The 17,211-nt window shown below is 46.7% G+C and overlaps 1 protein-coding gene across 3 annotated transcripts in view; it reads right to left on the reverse strand.

The window, feature by feature from the left end:
* Positions 1-17,211, reverse strand: part of frem1a (Fras1 related extracellular matrix 1a) — a 452,495-nt gene that overhangs the window by 149,922 nt on the left and 285,362 nt on the right. For all 3 annotated transcript variants that reach the window (XM_038804357.1, XM_038804358.1, XM_038804359.1), the window contains 3 exons: positions 13,545-13,638; positions 11,397-11,649; positions 6,874-7,068 (listed from right to left, as the gene is read on the reverse strand). In XM_038804357.1, coding sequence (XP_038660285.1) covers positions 6,874-7,068; positions 11,397-11,649; positions 13,545-13,638 — 542 coding nt within the window. The remainder of the gene's footprint in view (positions 1-6,873; positions 7,069-11,396; positions 11,650-13,544; positions 13,639-17,211) is intronic.

Genomic DNA, 17,211 nt, shown 5'->3' on the forward strand with positions numbered 1-17,211 from the left:
AAAGGGATAGTCTGGGGGGAGATAGAGCATAGGGTGTTCTTATATGCCGATGACTTGTGTCGGAACCGAGTGTGTCAATAGGGGGAATATTGGAGCTGCTTTGGGTGTTTGGGTCTTTCTCGGGGTACAAATTAAATCGAGACCAAGTGAATATTTTGTGGTGTCTCGGCCGGGGTGGGGGCAGGGGTGGGAGAACTGACATTCTGTAGGGCAGGGGCTCAGTTTAGATACCTAGGGGTGCAGGTTGCTCGGGAGTGTGCGGGGAGAGGGGGGAGGCTCCATCGCTATGGCTATGGTAGTAAGTAATCTGGAGTTTGGTGGGGAGAGTGAAAGCTGATCTGGCAAGGTGGGATGGTCTCCCTCTGTCACTGGCGGGTCAGGTACAGGCAGTTAAAATGAACATGTTGCTGTGATTTCTGTTTATTTTCCAATGGTTGCCGATGTTCCTGCCAAAGGCTTTTTTCAGAGAGATTGAAGGAATGATTACCTCTTTCATATGGGGAAGGAAGGTAGCCAGAGTTAGAAAGGTGCTGCTACAGAGGGCAAGGCAGGCAGGGGGTTGGGGTCTTCCGAACTTGATGTATTATTACTGGGCGGCGAATGTGGAAAAGGTACGGAGCTTGGTCAGAGGGGTCGATCCCCAGTTGGTCAGAAAAGAGAATATTTTATGTAGGGGGTCCGGGATTGAACGCGCCAGCAACAGTGCCGCATCTGATGGCCCCGGGGAAATTCTCAGGGAGTCGGGCATAATAGTTTCATTGAGAATTTGGAGACAGTTTGGCCAACACTTCGGATTGGGGGCAGGGTCAATGGAAATGCCGATTCGGGGGAACTACAGATTTGAGCCAGGGAAGTGGAATGGAAATTTTCGGAAATGGGTAGAGAAGGGGGACTAAGACACTAAAAAATTTGTTTCTTGGGGGTCGGATTGAAGGAGCTGGGAGTGAAGTATGGGTTGGAGCAGGGGGGAAATGTTTAGATACATGCAGGTTCGTGATTTTGACAGGAAAGAGATACAAAGCTTCCCGGTGGAGCTGGCCTCCACATTGTTGGAGGAGGTGCTGACGACAGGGGGCCTCCATATTGCTGGAGCAGGTGCTGACGATGACAGGGGTATTGGAGAACACATGTTTTACCTTAGAGCTCCAGATTACTAACTACCATAGCCATTGAGCATTGCAGGAACATTCTATGGCTCTATGATAAATACTGCCATTGTTTACTCCATACTTTATAAGACAATGAATGCATTGACTTGTTTCTCTGTGATATGCAGACTCACATGATGTGTGGGATTCTCTGGCCTCCCAGCTGCGTGTTTCTCAGCAGCGGGAGGCGGTGGGATTCTCTGTTCTTGCCGCTGTCAATGGGATTTCCCATTGGAGCCATGACATTCCTCCGGGAAACCCGCAAGCAGGAGTGTGCTACCTGCGGAACCAGAGATTCCCACCGCCAACAAATGGATGGAGAATTCCAGCCGTGATTCCTTTTTTATCTATTTTCATTCATAGGTTGCGACACAGTACTTTTCCAAACCCCTATGATTGGATAGTCTCGTCCCTTTCAGCTACTGGAAGACAGACTTCACATGAATCACAGTTTCAACGGGGGGGACATATGGGAAACACTGCAGGAGGCCAATAAGATTCAAATCATGTCTTATTGACATTTGAGCAAAATTATTCGGTGTTCTCTCTCCTTCTCCTTCTCCAGCATGAAAGGACATGTGTGGGAGATGGATTCTTGTCCTCAGTTGAATACGTTGGCAGTTGTTTTTAAACAGCTTGACTGTTTACATCATTAATCTTTAGAAATGGGGTAGGCAGTCCTAAAGTGAATTTGTGATAGATTAGCAAGTTTCAAAATTTGCTGGTGACAAACTGACACATGCTGAGGAAAGTGAATGATGTGGTAATGCAAATGGTACAGCACCGTCTCTGCAACATGCTGACACACCAAATGTTCAGACACTGGTTCCATCTGCAACTCCTCCATGCTGATTTCCATCTTAGTCATGGTTCCGTTACAAGAGGTCAGGGACAGGAGGGTGTGACTGCGACTTAGGCAGAGGCAGGAGCACAGGAGTCTTGACCTTTAAAACTGTCAAACAGGTTTGAGGGTTTTTCAGATTGTTTGCAAGAGAGTGAGGGCTGCAGGGTGCATGAGCACAGTGACACAGAAGGCCATTCAAGTGGGAGCAACAAAAAGGAATGTAGTGGTCGTCGGGAATAGTATAGTCCGGCAATTGACACTGTAGCAAAGAGCGGGAATCCAGTGTTGCCAGGGTTAAAGACATCTGGGCCGGGATTCTCCCCTACCCAGCAGGGCGGGGGGGTCCCGGCGTAGCGGTGTGGCGCCAACCACTCCGGCGTTGGCCTCCCCAAAGGTGCGGCATTCTCCCCACCTTTAGGGGCTCAGCCCACGCCGGAGTGGTTGGCGCCACGCCGACTGCCGCCAAAACCGGCACCAACAGCCTTTGATGCCCGCCGCCTGGCATCAGGGCTGGCCGAAAGGCCTTTGCCGGTTCGCGCATGCGCCGGTGCGTCAGCGGCCGCTGACATCACCACCGCTGCATGCGCGGTAGGGGGGTTCTCTTCCGCCTCCGCCATGGTGGAGGCCGTGGCGGTGGCGGAAGAAAAAGAGTGCCCCCACGGCACTGGCCCGCCCGCTGGTCGGTGGGCCCCGATCGCGTGCCAGGCCACTGTGGGGGCACCCCCCCCGGGGTCCGATCGCCCCGTGCCCCCCCCCAAGACGCCGGGGGCCCGCTTACGCCGCTAATCCCGCCGCCACCAGAGGTCGTTGAAACCACGTCGGCAGGATTAGCCTCTCAGCGGCGGGACTTCGGCCCATCGCGGGCAGGAAAATAGCCACGGGGGGCCCGCCGATCGGCGCAGCGCAATTCCCACCACTGCCAATTCCCAGATGGCATGGAAATCCGGCCACGGCGGGATTTACGTCGGCCCCGGGCGATTCTCTGACCCCAGGGGGGTAGGAGAATTTCGCCCCTGCTGTCATGTGCGAGTACCTTTCAGAAATGGGTGGTTATCGGATGGCTGCAGTGATGTCAGAGTGTGGGTGGAGCTGGGCTTTCACTTTTGTTTTTGAGCAGGCAACTACAGGGTGTGTTTAGTTTTGTTTTGCAGATTGGTTAGCTACATCCAGCAAAACCGGGTGTAATTCTGATTTCTTTCTGCATGAAAGGAATGTCTTCAAATCACTTGCTAATTTAAAAGTGATAAATTCTCTCAGCAAAGAATTTAAACCTGATGTCTGTGCTGAAGAGAGTATTTGTCTTCTGGATGTTGCAGGGAATGATTCAGGGTTACTTATAGAATATTGTATCTGTGGGAATGATTGGTGTTGATAGTTGTTAAGATGTTTACTGTGGGTTTATAAAGTGTTAACTGGTTTCATAAATAAACATTGTTTTTATGTAAAAGTGTTTTAGCTCTCTGTTGCATCACACCTGTAAAGTAGGTCCATGTGCTCCCCATAACCAGAAAAGTTGTGGGTCAGGTGAACTCCATGATACACTTTGGGGTTCTCTAAACCCTGGCCCATAACATTGCTTAGGGCTGGAGAGGAACCTGCAGTGGGAGGGGAGGATCCAGTCATCATGTTCCATGTAGGCACCAACAACATAGGCAGGACTACTAAGAAGGAGGTTCTGCATAGTCAGTATGAGCACCAAATTAAGAAGCAGAACCTCGAAGGTCATAATCACCTGAGCCATGTGCAAATTGGCAGAGGACAAATCAGATTACAGAGATGAATGTGTGGCCCAAAGACGATTGTGGGAGAGGTGGGTTCCGGTTCATGGGGAATTGGTACCATCGCTGGGGAAGTGGTTTCTGAACCCTTGGGACAGTCTACACGCAAACCATGCTGGGATTAGTATTCTTGTAAACTGCGTAACTCGGGAAGTAGGGAGGGTTGTTAACTAAATAGTCAAATAACAGTTCAAATTTGGGAAGATGTGGTAAATCAAAGGGCAGAGATAAGGCAAAATAGAAAGGTATTATGATGGCAAATGAAAAACAGACGTGATAAGAAGGCATAGAGAGTTCAGATCTTACAGAAAATGAACAGAGGAGACTAGAGTTTTGTGGTGGATCGAGACATACATTAGAGGCTTCCAGTAGTTAACTAGGGGGGTTGTTGATGAAAGACAAAGGCAGTAAAGTAACAGGTACAGAACACAATATAACAGGTCTTAACACTTCTGCTCTAGGGTCCACACTTCCCAGGATCCTGCTCCCAGGGATCTTTGCAAACTCCCTATTGGCCAGGGTTTGTGCACGCTTGCGTGATTGGCTCTTAGCCGGTCACGTGGTCTGTGGAGAGGTCCCCCTTGAATGGGCCATGCCACCACATCCCTCCCCCCTTAAGTTCCCTCATACAACTGCCTAATAAACTATATACAGAAGTTATAAATGTTATAAGAGACAGCAGGAGAAAGACAGCCCATCAAAAAGTAAATTGGTCCAGAGACCCCCGGGTCTTCCCGGACATCCGTTACACTGCCTGAGGCTCAGCACTCTTCTGAAAAATCAAATTGTCAACAATGGACATCACCTCAGGAGGTACCACCTCAATGACAAACGAATTGGCTTCACCGCCTCAACGGGTGCACATGGTTGAGTAGATTCAGAGCCTCCTGGCTTCCCTTGGCCAGACGGAGTTACAGGAGTGTTCATGATATTGGGGGTCTTGTGGACTCAAAGCTGAGGGCAGCATCGCTTGAGTCCACAAGTGGTCAACGTGTTTCCTGATGGTCCTCCCATTGACATTGATCACATAAAACACTAGCCCCGACTAGGCCACAACTCGTCCTGCTAACCAAGATTGACCTAAAGCAAAATTACAGACCAGAAACAGGTCTCCCACTTGGAACAACCTCTCGCCCCTCTGCTCTGACCACTGAGGCCGAACATGCCTCCACGCTCTTCGTCAAATTTGGGAACACAAGATCCAACTTTGTTCTTAACCAACAGCCTGTGAGCAGGTCAGCAGGTGTGACTGCCGTGGTGGAGTGGTATTTCAGTTGTATAACATAAAAACTTAGCCAACCGCTGGCAAAGAGGTTTATCCGATTGCTTTTGCATTCTTGAAGGTCTGAACGGCCCTCTCAGCCAATCCGCTGGCTGGTATGGGGCTGTCGTTCTGCGTCGTGTACGATTTTCCCATACAAAAACCTGGATATCATTGCCAGTAAAAGGGGTGCCATTGTCCAAAACAATTGGTTTGGGAAACCCATGAATGGCAAACACTTGGTGCAAGGCATCCACTGTGGCCGCTGAGAGAGTGCTCCCTATCTCTTGAGCCGATTGCCACTTAGAGTGGGCATCCACCAGGACTGAAAACATCTTGCCCATAAAAGGACCTGTGTAGTCAATGTGGATCTGGGTCCACGGGCAACGTGGTCATTCGCCAGGGTGAAGCGTGGCAGATGGCGGTTAGGACTGCTGCATTTGACATAAATGGCACTGTTGAATCAATTCTTCAATGGTTTTATCTACGCCTGGTCACCAGATGTAGCTGTGTACCAGCATCTTCATCTTTGTCTGTCCAAGGTGGGCGCTAAGTAGCACCTGTAGAAGGGGCTCCCTCGCTGGAGCTGGGACAACCACTCGTGATCCCCACAGAATCACGCCATCCTCGCTGGTCAACGCACCCTGATGAGTGGCGTAGGGCCTCAGTTGCTCAGATATTCTCAGAGCGCCACCAAGTTTGTATCATACTTTTCATCTTTCAAAGTACCCGGTCTCTTTGTGTTGAGCTTCGGATATGTCCAGTGGACACGAGCAGAGTGTCCAGGGAATTCAAAGCCAGAATTAATTCCTGGGGTACAGATGGTGATAAAATGCTGTTTGGCAGTGGCAGGCACCTTAATGCATCCGCATTTGAAATTTGTGTGCCAAGCCAATGCTGGAAAGCATAATTGTAGCCGACCAACATCAAAGCCCTATGTTGTATGGGCAGTATGGGCTTGACCCCCTTGAAATGGTCCAATAATGGCTTATGGTCGGTTGCTATGTCTAACCGCTGACCATACACATATTGGTGGAATTTTTTCACACCGAATGTAATCATTAAGCCCTCCTTCTCAATGGGCATAGTTCCATTCTGCTTCTGAAAGGGTTCTTAAGGCAATGACGATAAGGCGCTCCGAAGAATCTCCCACTTTGTGGGATAAAACTGCCCTTAAGTGGGATGTGCTTTCAAAGGGCTGGTGCAGACCCGATGGGCCGAATGGCCTTCTTCTGCACTGTAATTTCTATGATTCTATGATATGAATTGGACATTCTGAATTCTCCCTCATTGTACCTGAGCAAGCGCTGGAGTGTGGCGACTAAGGGATTTTCACAGTAACTTCATTGCAGTGTTAATGTAAGCCTACTTGTAACACTTATAAAGATTAAATTAATTCAATTAAATTAAGGCGAACCATCATCTTGGGAATTCCCTGGAAGATTTTCCAATGTACACTAAAATAGCACAGGCTGACGTGAAACTGAATGGTAGTCTCGTATAGCCTTTGTGAGCATTTATTGTGGAAAACGTCTGAGACTCTTTGTCCAATTCTAGTTGCATGAAGGCATGACTAAGGTCCAATTTTGAATAGGTAACTCCCCCCCCCACTAGCTTAGTGTAGAAGCCATCAATTCTGGGAATTGGATATCGATTAACCTGAGCAGCCTGCTTTATGGTTAGTTTATAGTCCCCCACAAACCCTTATCGAACAATTTGGTTTAAGGGCAGGGACTATTGCTGCCGCCCACTCCATACCTCTTGCCCACTGGAACCATTCAGTCTGCAGTATTCATACTATACATCAATATAAAATCAGACCTTCATTTGTTGTTTACTTACCAATGATAATTCTTGGCGGCTGATTGTTGATGGGCATAACGGTAATGTTGAGATCATAAACAGGGAGATCTTCATGCATAGGTAATGGAGGGGGAAGTGGTTCCTCATAACAGCAGCCTTCCACTGTACCTCCATCCCAATCCGAGATAACAAAAGTAATGGTGTCAAAACTGGGTGCTAAGCCCAGCTCACCACCTGAGCAGAGGGAGAAATTAAACAGCGAGAGTCATTATTCAAATAAAATAATTCATCAGGATTTTCTTCTTAGTCCTTAGTCTTAAATTAACAGCAGGAATTTAAATCACAAGCAGCCAAAATGTAATGCTAGTCAGTGTGGGTATTCTATTTTCCCTCATCTTTTATCAGTTGGTGCTTTGAAAAGAGATTCATTCATGCTGGGCTGCAATTCCCTGAAATCTGAGTGCTTCCCAATATTTTAAGTGACCTTGTTCACCTTGGAGGCATCACCCAATCTTATTCTTACCCAACATTTTTCTGCACGGATAGTGATCGGGAGCTGAAAACCTGTGTAATTTTACCAAATATCAATGGGTTCTGAATTCAGTTGAAGCCTCCGTCCTACTCCCTGGTGGAGACTGATTAAGCCAGTAGAAAGTAGCATGCCTTCTGGTCTATTTTACTTCACCTTTTCTTTCATCCTTTTCTTTGTCTTAGCGTCAGAGATTATTGAAAATAACTTACAGGGAAGAAGGTAAATGGGTGGGTGTTGGGGGGGGGGGGGGGGGGGGGGGGGAAACAACTTGTAGCTGAAAGAGGACCTGAAACAAGTCCACAGTCATTTTCAATTAAAACTGGCTGCCTCCAAGCTTAAATGGCCTCTATTTTTAACTTTATCAGAGCTGTCAGATTTTTCAACTCATCAACATAAAAAAAGTCTCAATATATTCCTGATATGAAAGCTTTTTGTTTGCAATAAGCATTGTACAAGAGTCTGCAAAAAACCTGCCCAAAAATAATGTCGCCCAGGAAGTCATTTGAAGCAGTTCCAATTTCCAAAATGTGACCGGTCATATCAAATCTATCTGTCATGATTTCCCTAAGATTCCATTTACTTGTCAGTAATATACAGTTCCTTACATGTACCTTGACACATAACTTAGAGTTGGCTCTCGCCTGCTCCTCTACTGGTATAAATGAATTTGTGAATACAAGACTATAACAATCAAACATCAGGAAATTCTCAGGTCCTGGCTACAAGGAACATTAGAAGGAGGTTAAACCCCCAAATCTGCTACACCATTAAAGTAGACAATAGCTGATATTCACATCGCCTCAATTTCCCTAGCTAAATAAGACAAATGGAATGTTGGTGTTTATTGCAAAAGGACTGGAGTATAAATGTAGAGAAGTGTTGTTGCAATTGTATAGCATGTTGGTGAGATCACATCTGAAGTATTGTGTCTAGTTTTGGTCTCCATTTGAGGGAGGATGTGGTGACACTGGAGGCAGTTCAGAGGAGGTTCACCACATTGATTCTGGAGATGAAAAGGTTGACATATGGGAGACAAATAAACAGTTTGGGCTTATACTTACTGGAATTTAGAATGATGATTGGGGGTCTGATCGAGGTGTATAAAATACTAAATGGGATTGATAAAGTAAACGAAGACCAAATGTTCCCCCTTGTGAGGAAATCTAGAACAAGAGGTCACGTTAAATGGGCGAGATTCTCCAGCCGCATTGAGCTCTTGCGGGAGCACAACGTAGCCAGGGAATATTGGGGAGGCCTGCAGCAAGCCTTCCAATAGCCTCAGCACCTTGCGGAATTCATCGAAGTCCCGCGAGACGTCGGAGTCGGAACTTCACCCCAAATGGGCGTGACCCAGCGCTACTCCTGGAAGTAGGTAGTAAACCTACTTAAGACCTACTCACCGGGATCCACAGGCGTCCATGGATTCTCTGGCCTCCCCAGGAAGCCTGCAGCCGGCGCCGATCAGTGCTGGTCTACACAAACGTGGACCAAGTGGAATGGCACCCCGGGGGTCTCCCGGGCCATTAGAGACATAGAACATAGAACATAGAACATAGAACGATACAGCGCAGTACAGGCCCTTCGGCCCTCGATGTTGCACCGACATGGAAAAAAAAAACTAAAGGCCATCTAACCTACACTATGCCCTTATCATCCATATGCTTATCCAATAAATTTTTAAATGCCCTCAATGTTGGCGAGTTCACTACTGTTGCAGGTAGGGCATTCCACGGCCTCACCACTCTTTGCGTAAAAAACCCACCTCTGACCTCTGTCCTATATCTATTACCCCTCAATTTAAGGCTATGTCCCCTCGTGCTAGCCACCTCCATCCGCAGGAGAAGGCTCTCGCTGTCCACCCTATCTAACCCTCTGATCATTTTGTATGCCTCTATTAAGTCACCTCTTAACCTTCTTCTCTCTAACGAAAACAACCTCAAGTCCATCAGCCTTTCCTCATAAGATTTTCCCTCCATACCAGGCAACATCCTGGTAAATCTCCTCTGCACCCGTTCCAAAGCTTCCACGTCCTTCCTATAATGAGGCGACCAGAACTGTACGCAATACTCCAAATGCGGCCGTACTAGAGTTTGGTACAGCTGCATCATGACCTCATGGCTCCGGAACTCAATCCCTCTACCAATAAAGGCCAACACACCATAGGCCTTCTTCACAACCCTATCAACCTGGGTGGCAACTTTCAGGGATCTATGTACATGGACACCGAGATCCCTCTGCTCATCCACACTACCAAGAATTTTACCATTAGCCAAATATTCCGCATTCCTGTTATTCTTTCCAAAGTGAATCACCTCACACTTCTCCACATTAAACTCCATTTGCCACCTCTCAGCCCAGCTCTGCAGCTTATCTATGTCCCTCTGTAACCTGCAACATCCTTCCGCACTGTCTACAACTCCACCGACTTTAGTGTCGTCTGCAAATTTACTCACCCATCCTTCTGCGCCCTCCTCTAGGTCATTTATAAAAATGACAAACAGCAACGGCCCCAGAACAGATCCTTGTGGTACGCCACTCGTAACTGAACTCCATTCTGAACATTTCCCATCAACTACCACTCAACTACCACTCTCTGTCTTCTTTCAACTAGCCAATTTCTGATCCACATCTCTAAATCACCCTCAATCCCCAGCCTCCTGGGTGGTCAGGGTAAGTGCAGGATGGCTCCCTAACCCTTCCCCTGGAACATGAGCACCATGGCACTGCCCAGCTGGCAAGTCAGCAGGAGTACTGCCGAGTTTCCCAGATGGCACTGTCAAGCCACGAGCACTGCCTGTGTGCCAGGGTGGCAGTGCAAGGGGACCCAAGTGCCAGGGTAGCACTACTAAGGGCCAGGGGGTGAGGGGGGCCGTGCCCATGAAATGAGGGTGGAGGGGGGTTTGAAGGGGGGGAAGTGCAGGGAAGGTAAGCACGTGCCTCTGGGAGGTGATGCCACCCAGAGGAGGCCCATCAGATGGGACTCATAGAATCACCTCTTAAAAGCTGATTGGGTCCCTGATTGGGGCCGTCATGGTCGGTTGTCCCGGTTGGGACTTTTGAGTTGTATGGCGCGTTGTGACCTTTTCATTTGGCTAAAAATAAATTATGTTTGGATTTACCTTGTCAGGTCTCCCGAGCTTTTATACTTGTGGAAACCAGTCAACCACTAATAGGGTATGGGGTAATGAACTAATGTCAACTGAGTCCTTGGGTACTGTCAACAAACAGCTATTGTAATTGTGAGAAAAGATTTTTTCAATTCTCCGACATAGGGAGGCTGTTTCTTTTATTTTGAAAAAGTTGGGTACTTAAATAACATGACAGCTCGATACTTCTACTTACCTGCAGAACCCTTCACGAGATTTCACATCTCCTCCATAAATACATGACTATCCACTGCAGGATAAAGCCCTTACTAAAATCTGTTCCAACTCAGAGGAAAGTTCAAATGGCCTGGCTGAGTTTAGGTTTCCATCATGAGTCACCCTCTACCCCTTTTTAATGGTGAAAATGGGACCTGTCAGCAAGGGGTAAGGGCTTCTGAATCCTTGTCCTGTCTCCAATTTTAAATGTCCACAGAATCTCCATGACTGCACAAGAATCCAGCCCCTGAACTTTGTTTCTCTCCCCATAAGGACTTAGTGCTGAGCTCTGCAGGAATCCATTGGAAATCCCTTTCCAGTCACAAAAGCACCTGTTGATTTTTGCTTTGCTTCTTGCCCTTTTCATGACCTCAGGATATTCCAAAACATTTTATGGCTAATAAATCACTTTTCAAGTATCGTCACTGTTGTTTTGGGAAAATACTGCAACCAATGTGTGAACGGTAAAGTTCAACAAACAGCAATGAGGTAACTTTGATTGAGGAAGAAATATTAGCCAGAACACTGGGGGCTCCCAGCCCAAGGGGCCTTTTATATCCACCAGAAAGAGCAAATGGGTCTTGGTATAATGAATCATCTGAAAGACATTAACAGGTGTAACCATGTGTTAAGATGACAGCAACATTAATTAAGGATGGACTGCTTACCAGTGTGTATGTACATCACTGTTCCAGCAATAATATCGGCCTGAGAAAAGTGATCAACAATCTGGCTGCCCTTCTGTACCTTCCCATGAAATGGTTGCCGTGCAATCATAAACATCAGCTTATCATTGTTGCTGTCAATATCAGTGGCATAGAGATTTTCGGTTGTAATAGTGACTTCTTTCCCTTCAAGGCAATATAACATGGGGTTCAGGCCAGGCTTCATTGCTGGAGGTTCATCATTCACTGGCGATACCTAGAGTGGAAACACAGAACACTAAGAACATCTGGACCATAACAGAAATGTCAAATTACTAATCTCTTGTGCGTGACGTTGACAACAGGATTAAAGGTCACAGGGAGCCAATGTTTCCCATTTCCTGTTAAGTTGTCAAAAAAATGTCAATCACTAAACATCAAATGCTATTGCAGCTAACAAATTGACCAAAATTGATCATGGCCAATCCACCTAACCTGCACATCTTTGGACTGTGGGAGGAAACCGGAGCACCCGGAGGAAACCCACGCACACACGGGGAGGATGTGCAGACTCCGCACAGACAGTGACCCAAGCCGGAATCGAACCTGGGATCGTGGAGCTGTGAAGCATTTGTGCTATCCACAATGCTACCGTGCTGCCCTAACTAGGTTTTCTCTCTCCCTCCTGTATTGTGACTCGTCACTGTTCGAGATCCGACCCACTACGGCCGTGTCGTCAGCAAACGTGTAGATGGAGATGGAGCAAGATTTTGTCACGTACTCATGTGTGTATAGGGAGTATTGTAGGAAGCTCAGTAAGCAGCTTTGCGGGGCCCCGGCATCGAGGACCATCGTTGTTGTTCATTCTTATTGATTGTGGTCTATGGGTCAGAAAATCAAGGATCCAGTTGCAGAGTGAGGAGCCAAGTCCTAAATTCTGGAGCTTTGATATGAGCTAGACTGGCATTATGGTGTTGAAGGCGGAGCTGTAGTCAATAAATAGAAGTCTTATGTGTGAATATGCAATCCAACCTTTTAAATCTTAGCTATTGTTGATATTCTGCACACTGTATCTATTTCAGCTAAGCAAAGTAAGTAATAAGTCATTCGCTGATTTGCATCTCAGGGCAATGGCTTGACCAATCAGTCAAGCTGCCTGGTTTAAATTTCAAACAATGCTTGGCAGTTAACTGTCGGTCACCATCAACTGTCACATTCTCCATTGCAAAGCCTTTACCAGAGTCCACTTGCCAACAAATCAGCACTCTCTTCTCGTACAGTATAAATTTGTTGATTTCCCTTGCATTCTTGCAAATCTCCTGATGAGAGCAAGATGAAAAGCTTTGTCAAAAATGTATTTTCAGCAAACAAAGCACAAAGGGAGAAGCATTATGAGTAGAAATTAATAATATGGGCAATAAAGTAACCATTAGCAACCACCATTAACCACACTGCCCTGACAAGGGGAGACATGAGTTCCAGTCTCAGAATAATGAGTTCACATTTAGCAAGGTATTTGACTCTCATAAAAGCTTCCCATCCCATCCCATTTTATCAGTTCTCCTATAGGGATTTGTAAGTCAAGTTGACAACCAATCTTCATCATGGAAGGTTAGGTGGATTGGCCATGATAAATTGCCCTTAGTGTCCAAAATTGTCCTTAGTGTTGGGTGGGGTTACTGGGTTATGGGGATAGGGTGGAGGTGTTGACCTTGGGTAGGGAGCTCTTTCCAAGAGCCGGTGCTGACTCGATGGGCCGAATGGCCTCCTTCTGCACTGTAAATTCTGTGAAAAAATTGAAATGTATGGAAGCATACCAAAGCACTACCTTTTTGATGTAAAGCAGTGGAAGAAATGGATTTCCTCAAAGCATGAAAGTGAAGAAAAAAATAAAATTGTGCATGCCAAAGGTGAGTCAGCAGAGCATTTTGTTCATGTGCTAAGAAAGCAAAATGTCCAATGCGATAATTCAGGGAATTCAGTACCTTGGAGGTAATTATACACCAAAGATGAGTAACTCTGAAATTCGACAAATAAACTTGTATCTTAAACAGCAATTGCCAGAAGCTCAGATGGCATACAACATGGGAAAAAGCTTTTGTAATGTAAGTACCTGGGAGTTTTTGCTTTGCTCCCAATGCCTCTTGACTATTATCATAGCATCCCACTAACCTTGATTTCTAGAACACATTCAGCTGAATTTGAGCCATCTGTAGCGGAAAAGATGACTTCATCGTGCACTGTCTCAGAGTCATCATGGTTGTACCTGTAAACAGACATTTTTACCCATGGTTAATATTGTCGAGAAATAAATCCTACCTAATCCAACCCTATTCTTCCAAACTGCTTAATGTCCCATCTAGTCTATACAAACAGTTCTGATTACTCAGATTACCCTTTGGCGTCCCACCTAATCTAATACCACTCTCCAATTCAGTTCCTCCATGTCATAATTTTCCATCTAATCTAATCCCATTCTCCAACTCATTCTTCATGCTCTAACATCAAACATTCATACATTTTTAATATCCCAGCTCATTCACTCCTACTCAAACAACCATTTCCTGACCTTTGACATCCAATTTAGTCTAATCCTACTCACTCTCCAAAACCCATTGTCCCAGTTACTTCAATACCACCCTTCTGCTGAGTCCTTGTATATTTTAATATCCAAGGTACTTTAATTCCAGCCTCTCAGTTACTCAGCAACTACGTTATTGTCTCAGATAGGCCCTGATGTGGAGATGCCAGCATTGGACTGGGGTGAGCACAGTAAGAAGTCTTACAACACCAGGTTAAAGTCCAATATGTTTGTTTCAAACACTAGCTTTTGGAGCACTGCTCCTTCCTCATTCACCTGTTGGACTTTAACCTGATGTTGTAAGACTTCTTACTGTGCTCAGAAAGGCCAGTCCTACTAAAAAATTTACTACTGAAAGCATTCAATATGCCAACCTCATTGTAGCTCACTGTTTGTTCACTGCTCATACTCATTAATATTCCACCATAGCCAAGAGCACTCTCCAGTCAATCATCACACCATTAATATTCCAGCTAGTCTATTTCCATTCTGTTACTGATTTTTGAACATTCCAGCAGACAAATGTAGACCAGTACTCTTGCTTGGTTAAGAAAAGGAATTTGACTGGGTGAAACAGATCTCTCCACTCACATTCTGTACTTCCTTTGAAATTACCAAGTAAGTTGGTGAACATTAAAATTATAATTAAATTAAGGGAAAAATAGGAATGGTGTTTAATTAAAAATCCCCAGAAGACAAAACATGCATGATACACGCTCTTGATGATGAAGGATCAAGCCACCTCAATTGTAACAAGTAGGGTTAATTTATCCATTTTGAGACTAAGTGCAGTGGCGGGCGGCTCAGCGGCTCTGTTCCGCCGACCAGAATGATGGGATCCCGCAGTAGATTCAGTGATTGTAACCTCACTAGTTATGCACAGGTGAGTTCCCCTTGACTCTCCTGGTGGGCTGCAGCTAATTTGGCCACCCTCCCTCAGCTGGCAAGTTCAAAGGTCTCGGAGCCATACTTAAATACCAGTCCAACACACATATCACTCTCTCCATCTCACCTGTACTCACCAGACCGCACAGAATGTCAGTAACCCAGAGAAAAAAGGCTAGCAGTCTTAAGGAGAAGGCAGCACCAACTTTCACTGCCATTATTCAGGGATGCCAGGCCCATCGGCATGTCATCTACCCAGGGACAGCTCAAAGAAGCATATCAACGTCACCTCCCCGACCAGGGAGACCTTTCCCCAGGATATCAGTGTAGCGGTCACCTGCCCACGACTTCCATCCAGTGTGTGCTCAAATGTCTCCTCTCTTGGGCAGCATGGTGGCACAGTGGTTAGCATTACTGCCTACGGCGCTGAGGACCCGGGTTCGAATCCCGGCCCTGGGTCACTGTCCGTGTGGAGTTTGCACATTCTCCCCGTGTCTGCGTGGGTTTCACCCCCACAACCCAAAAGATGTGCGGGGTAAGGTGGGTTGGCCGCGCTAAATTGCCCCTTAATTGGAAAAAATAATTGGGTACTCTAAATTTATAAAAAGAAAAATGTCTCCTCTCTTCACGTATTTCACACATATGAGAGAGACACATATCAACACTTTCTCAACAAGACTTTCACAACATCACCATCTCATCCCAGGTTCGATTCTGGCTTGGGTCACTGTTTGTGCGGAGTCTGTGTGCGTGGGTTTCCTCCGGGTGCTCCGGTTTCCTCCCACAGTCCAAAGATGTGCAGGTTAGGTGGATTGGCCATGATAAATTGCCCTTAGTGTCCAAAATTGCCCTTAGTGTTGGGTGGGGTTACTGGGTTATGGGGATAGGGTGGAGGTGTTAACCTTGGGTAGGGTGCTCTTTCCAAGAGCCGGTGCAGACTCGATGGGCCGAATGGCCTCCTTCTGCACTGTAAATTCTATGATAATCTGTCTTGTTGCTCAAACTCCAACCTTTGTCCCTTCTGGTAGGGCTCACCACACGCATGCATTTCATTCATCTCCTCTGATAATATCTCTGCCTTTTGTCTCCATATAACTTATGCACAATAAGTGTGGGTGAGTCCAGACTGGGGGAGGGACAGCAGAGATCATCGGCCTCACCGAGTTGGGGTGGCTGATGCAGAACGCACAGGCCAGGACTGGGATCACTCCTGTGACACCATAGAGCATGGCTTCCCCCAACAACCTAGAACGGATCTCAGCTTCATCACTTCACACAATCCTGCAATTCCCACTGAGTGTCATGCACTTAAGCTTCAGCTCATTGACTAAAATTGCCCGTCTTTTGCAGGTACCAACTGTATAATGCCATGGCCCCGATATACGAGCACCATGAGGCCACCATGGGAAGATTGGCATCCACCTTGGAGACCTTGGTCCATCAGGCCTTGCCAGATGGCCTCTTGCTGCTTCTATTTTCTATGTACATTTTGATGTATTTGCACTTAGCCCTGCCCTCCATTGCCACATCCTCTGGTGGGAACTATCAGGATGTAGGCCACATGGGGACCAGGCACCTTAACCTCTCTCTAGTGGAGACATCTCATGCTGGAGTCATGCCAGGGCCCTCAGACAACCACAGGTAGGATGAGCATTGGTCTGACACACCGGGGGCCTCTACTTAGGACATTCCAAGGGTGTGCAGTCGCACAGAGTCCCTATGCCAGCAGCCGGCAGCCCCAAAAGCTTCTGCCCTCATTAGAAGTCCTGTATCAGGCCTGGGCCCTTCCAGAGCCCATGCCTCCAGAGGATGTCCACCAAGGCCATCACAGGCTTCAGGACATAGCAGTCAGCAGGCTGCTTCCACCCCTGCTGCGGATTTCGGGCTGCAGCAAGGCGCAGTGGTAGGGTTAGGAAAGTTAAAAACATGTGATGTCACCTCAGGGTCACTGTGAATAAATCACACTTTTTGAAAAGTATTTTATGGGTATGTTATGTAATGGTTGGATAAAAGCATTTTGTTTTGGATATTTGCAATCCTCTTATACGGAGGTTCAATCTTCCTCACACCCAAGAGTGCCCCTTTTAAGATTAACATACATGTGATGTTAACCACATTCAGTAGACACCTCACATTGGAAGTTAATTGCCTGTCCTTCACAAAACCTGTTTGATCCTTCCTGACCACCTGCGGGAGTCACCCCCCCAACCTGAGCGTCGGCACCTTCACCAGAAACTTTGCACCCACATTTAACAATGACATTGCCCGGTATGACCCACACTCCACTGGGTTCTTGTCCTTTTCCAATAAAAGTGAAATGGACGCCTGACTGATCGTCTCTGGGAGCGACCCTTGGGCAACCGAGACATTGAA

Source organism: Scyliorhinus canicula, chromosome 8, assembly GCF_902713615.1.
Source record: "Scyliorhinus canicula chromosome 8, sScyCan1.1, whole genome shotgun sequence".
Lineage (NCBI taxonomy): Eukaryota > Metazoa > Chordata > Chondrichthyes > Carcharhiniformes > Scyliorhinidae > Scyliorhinus > Scyliorhinus canicula.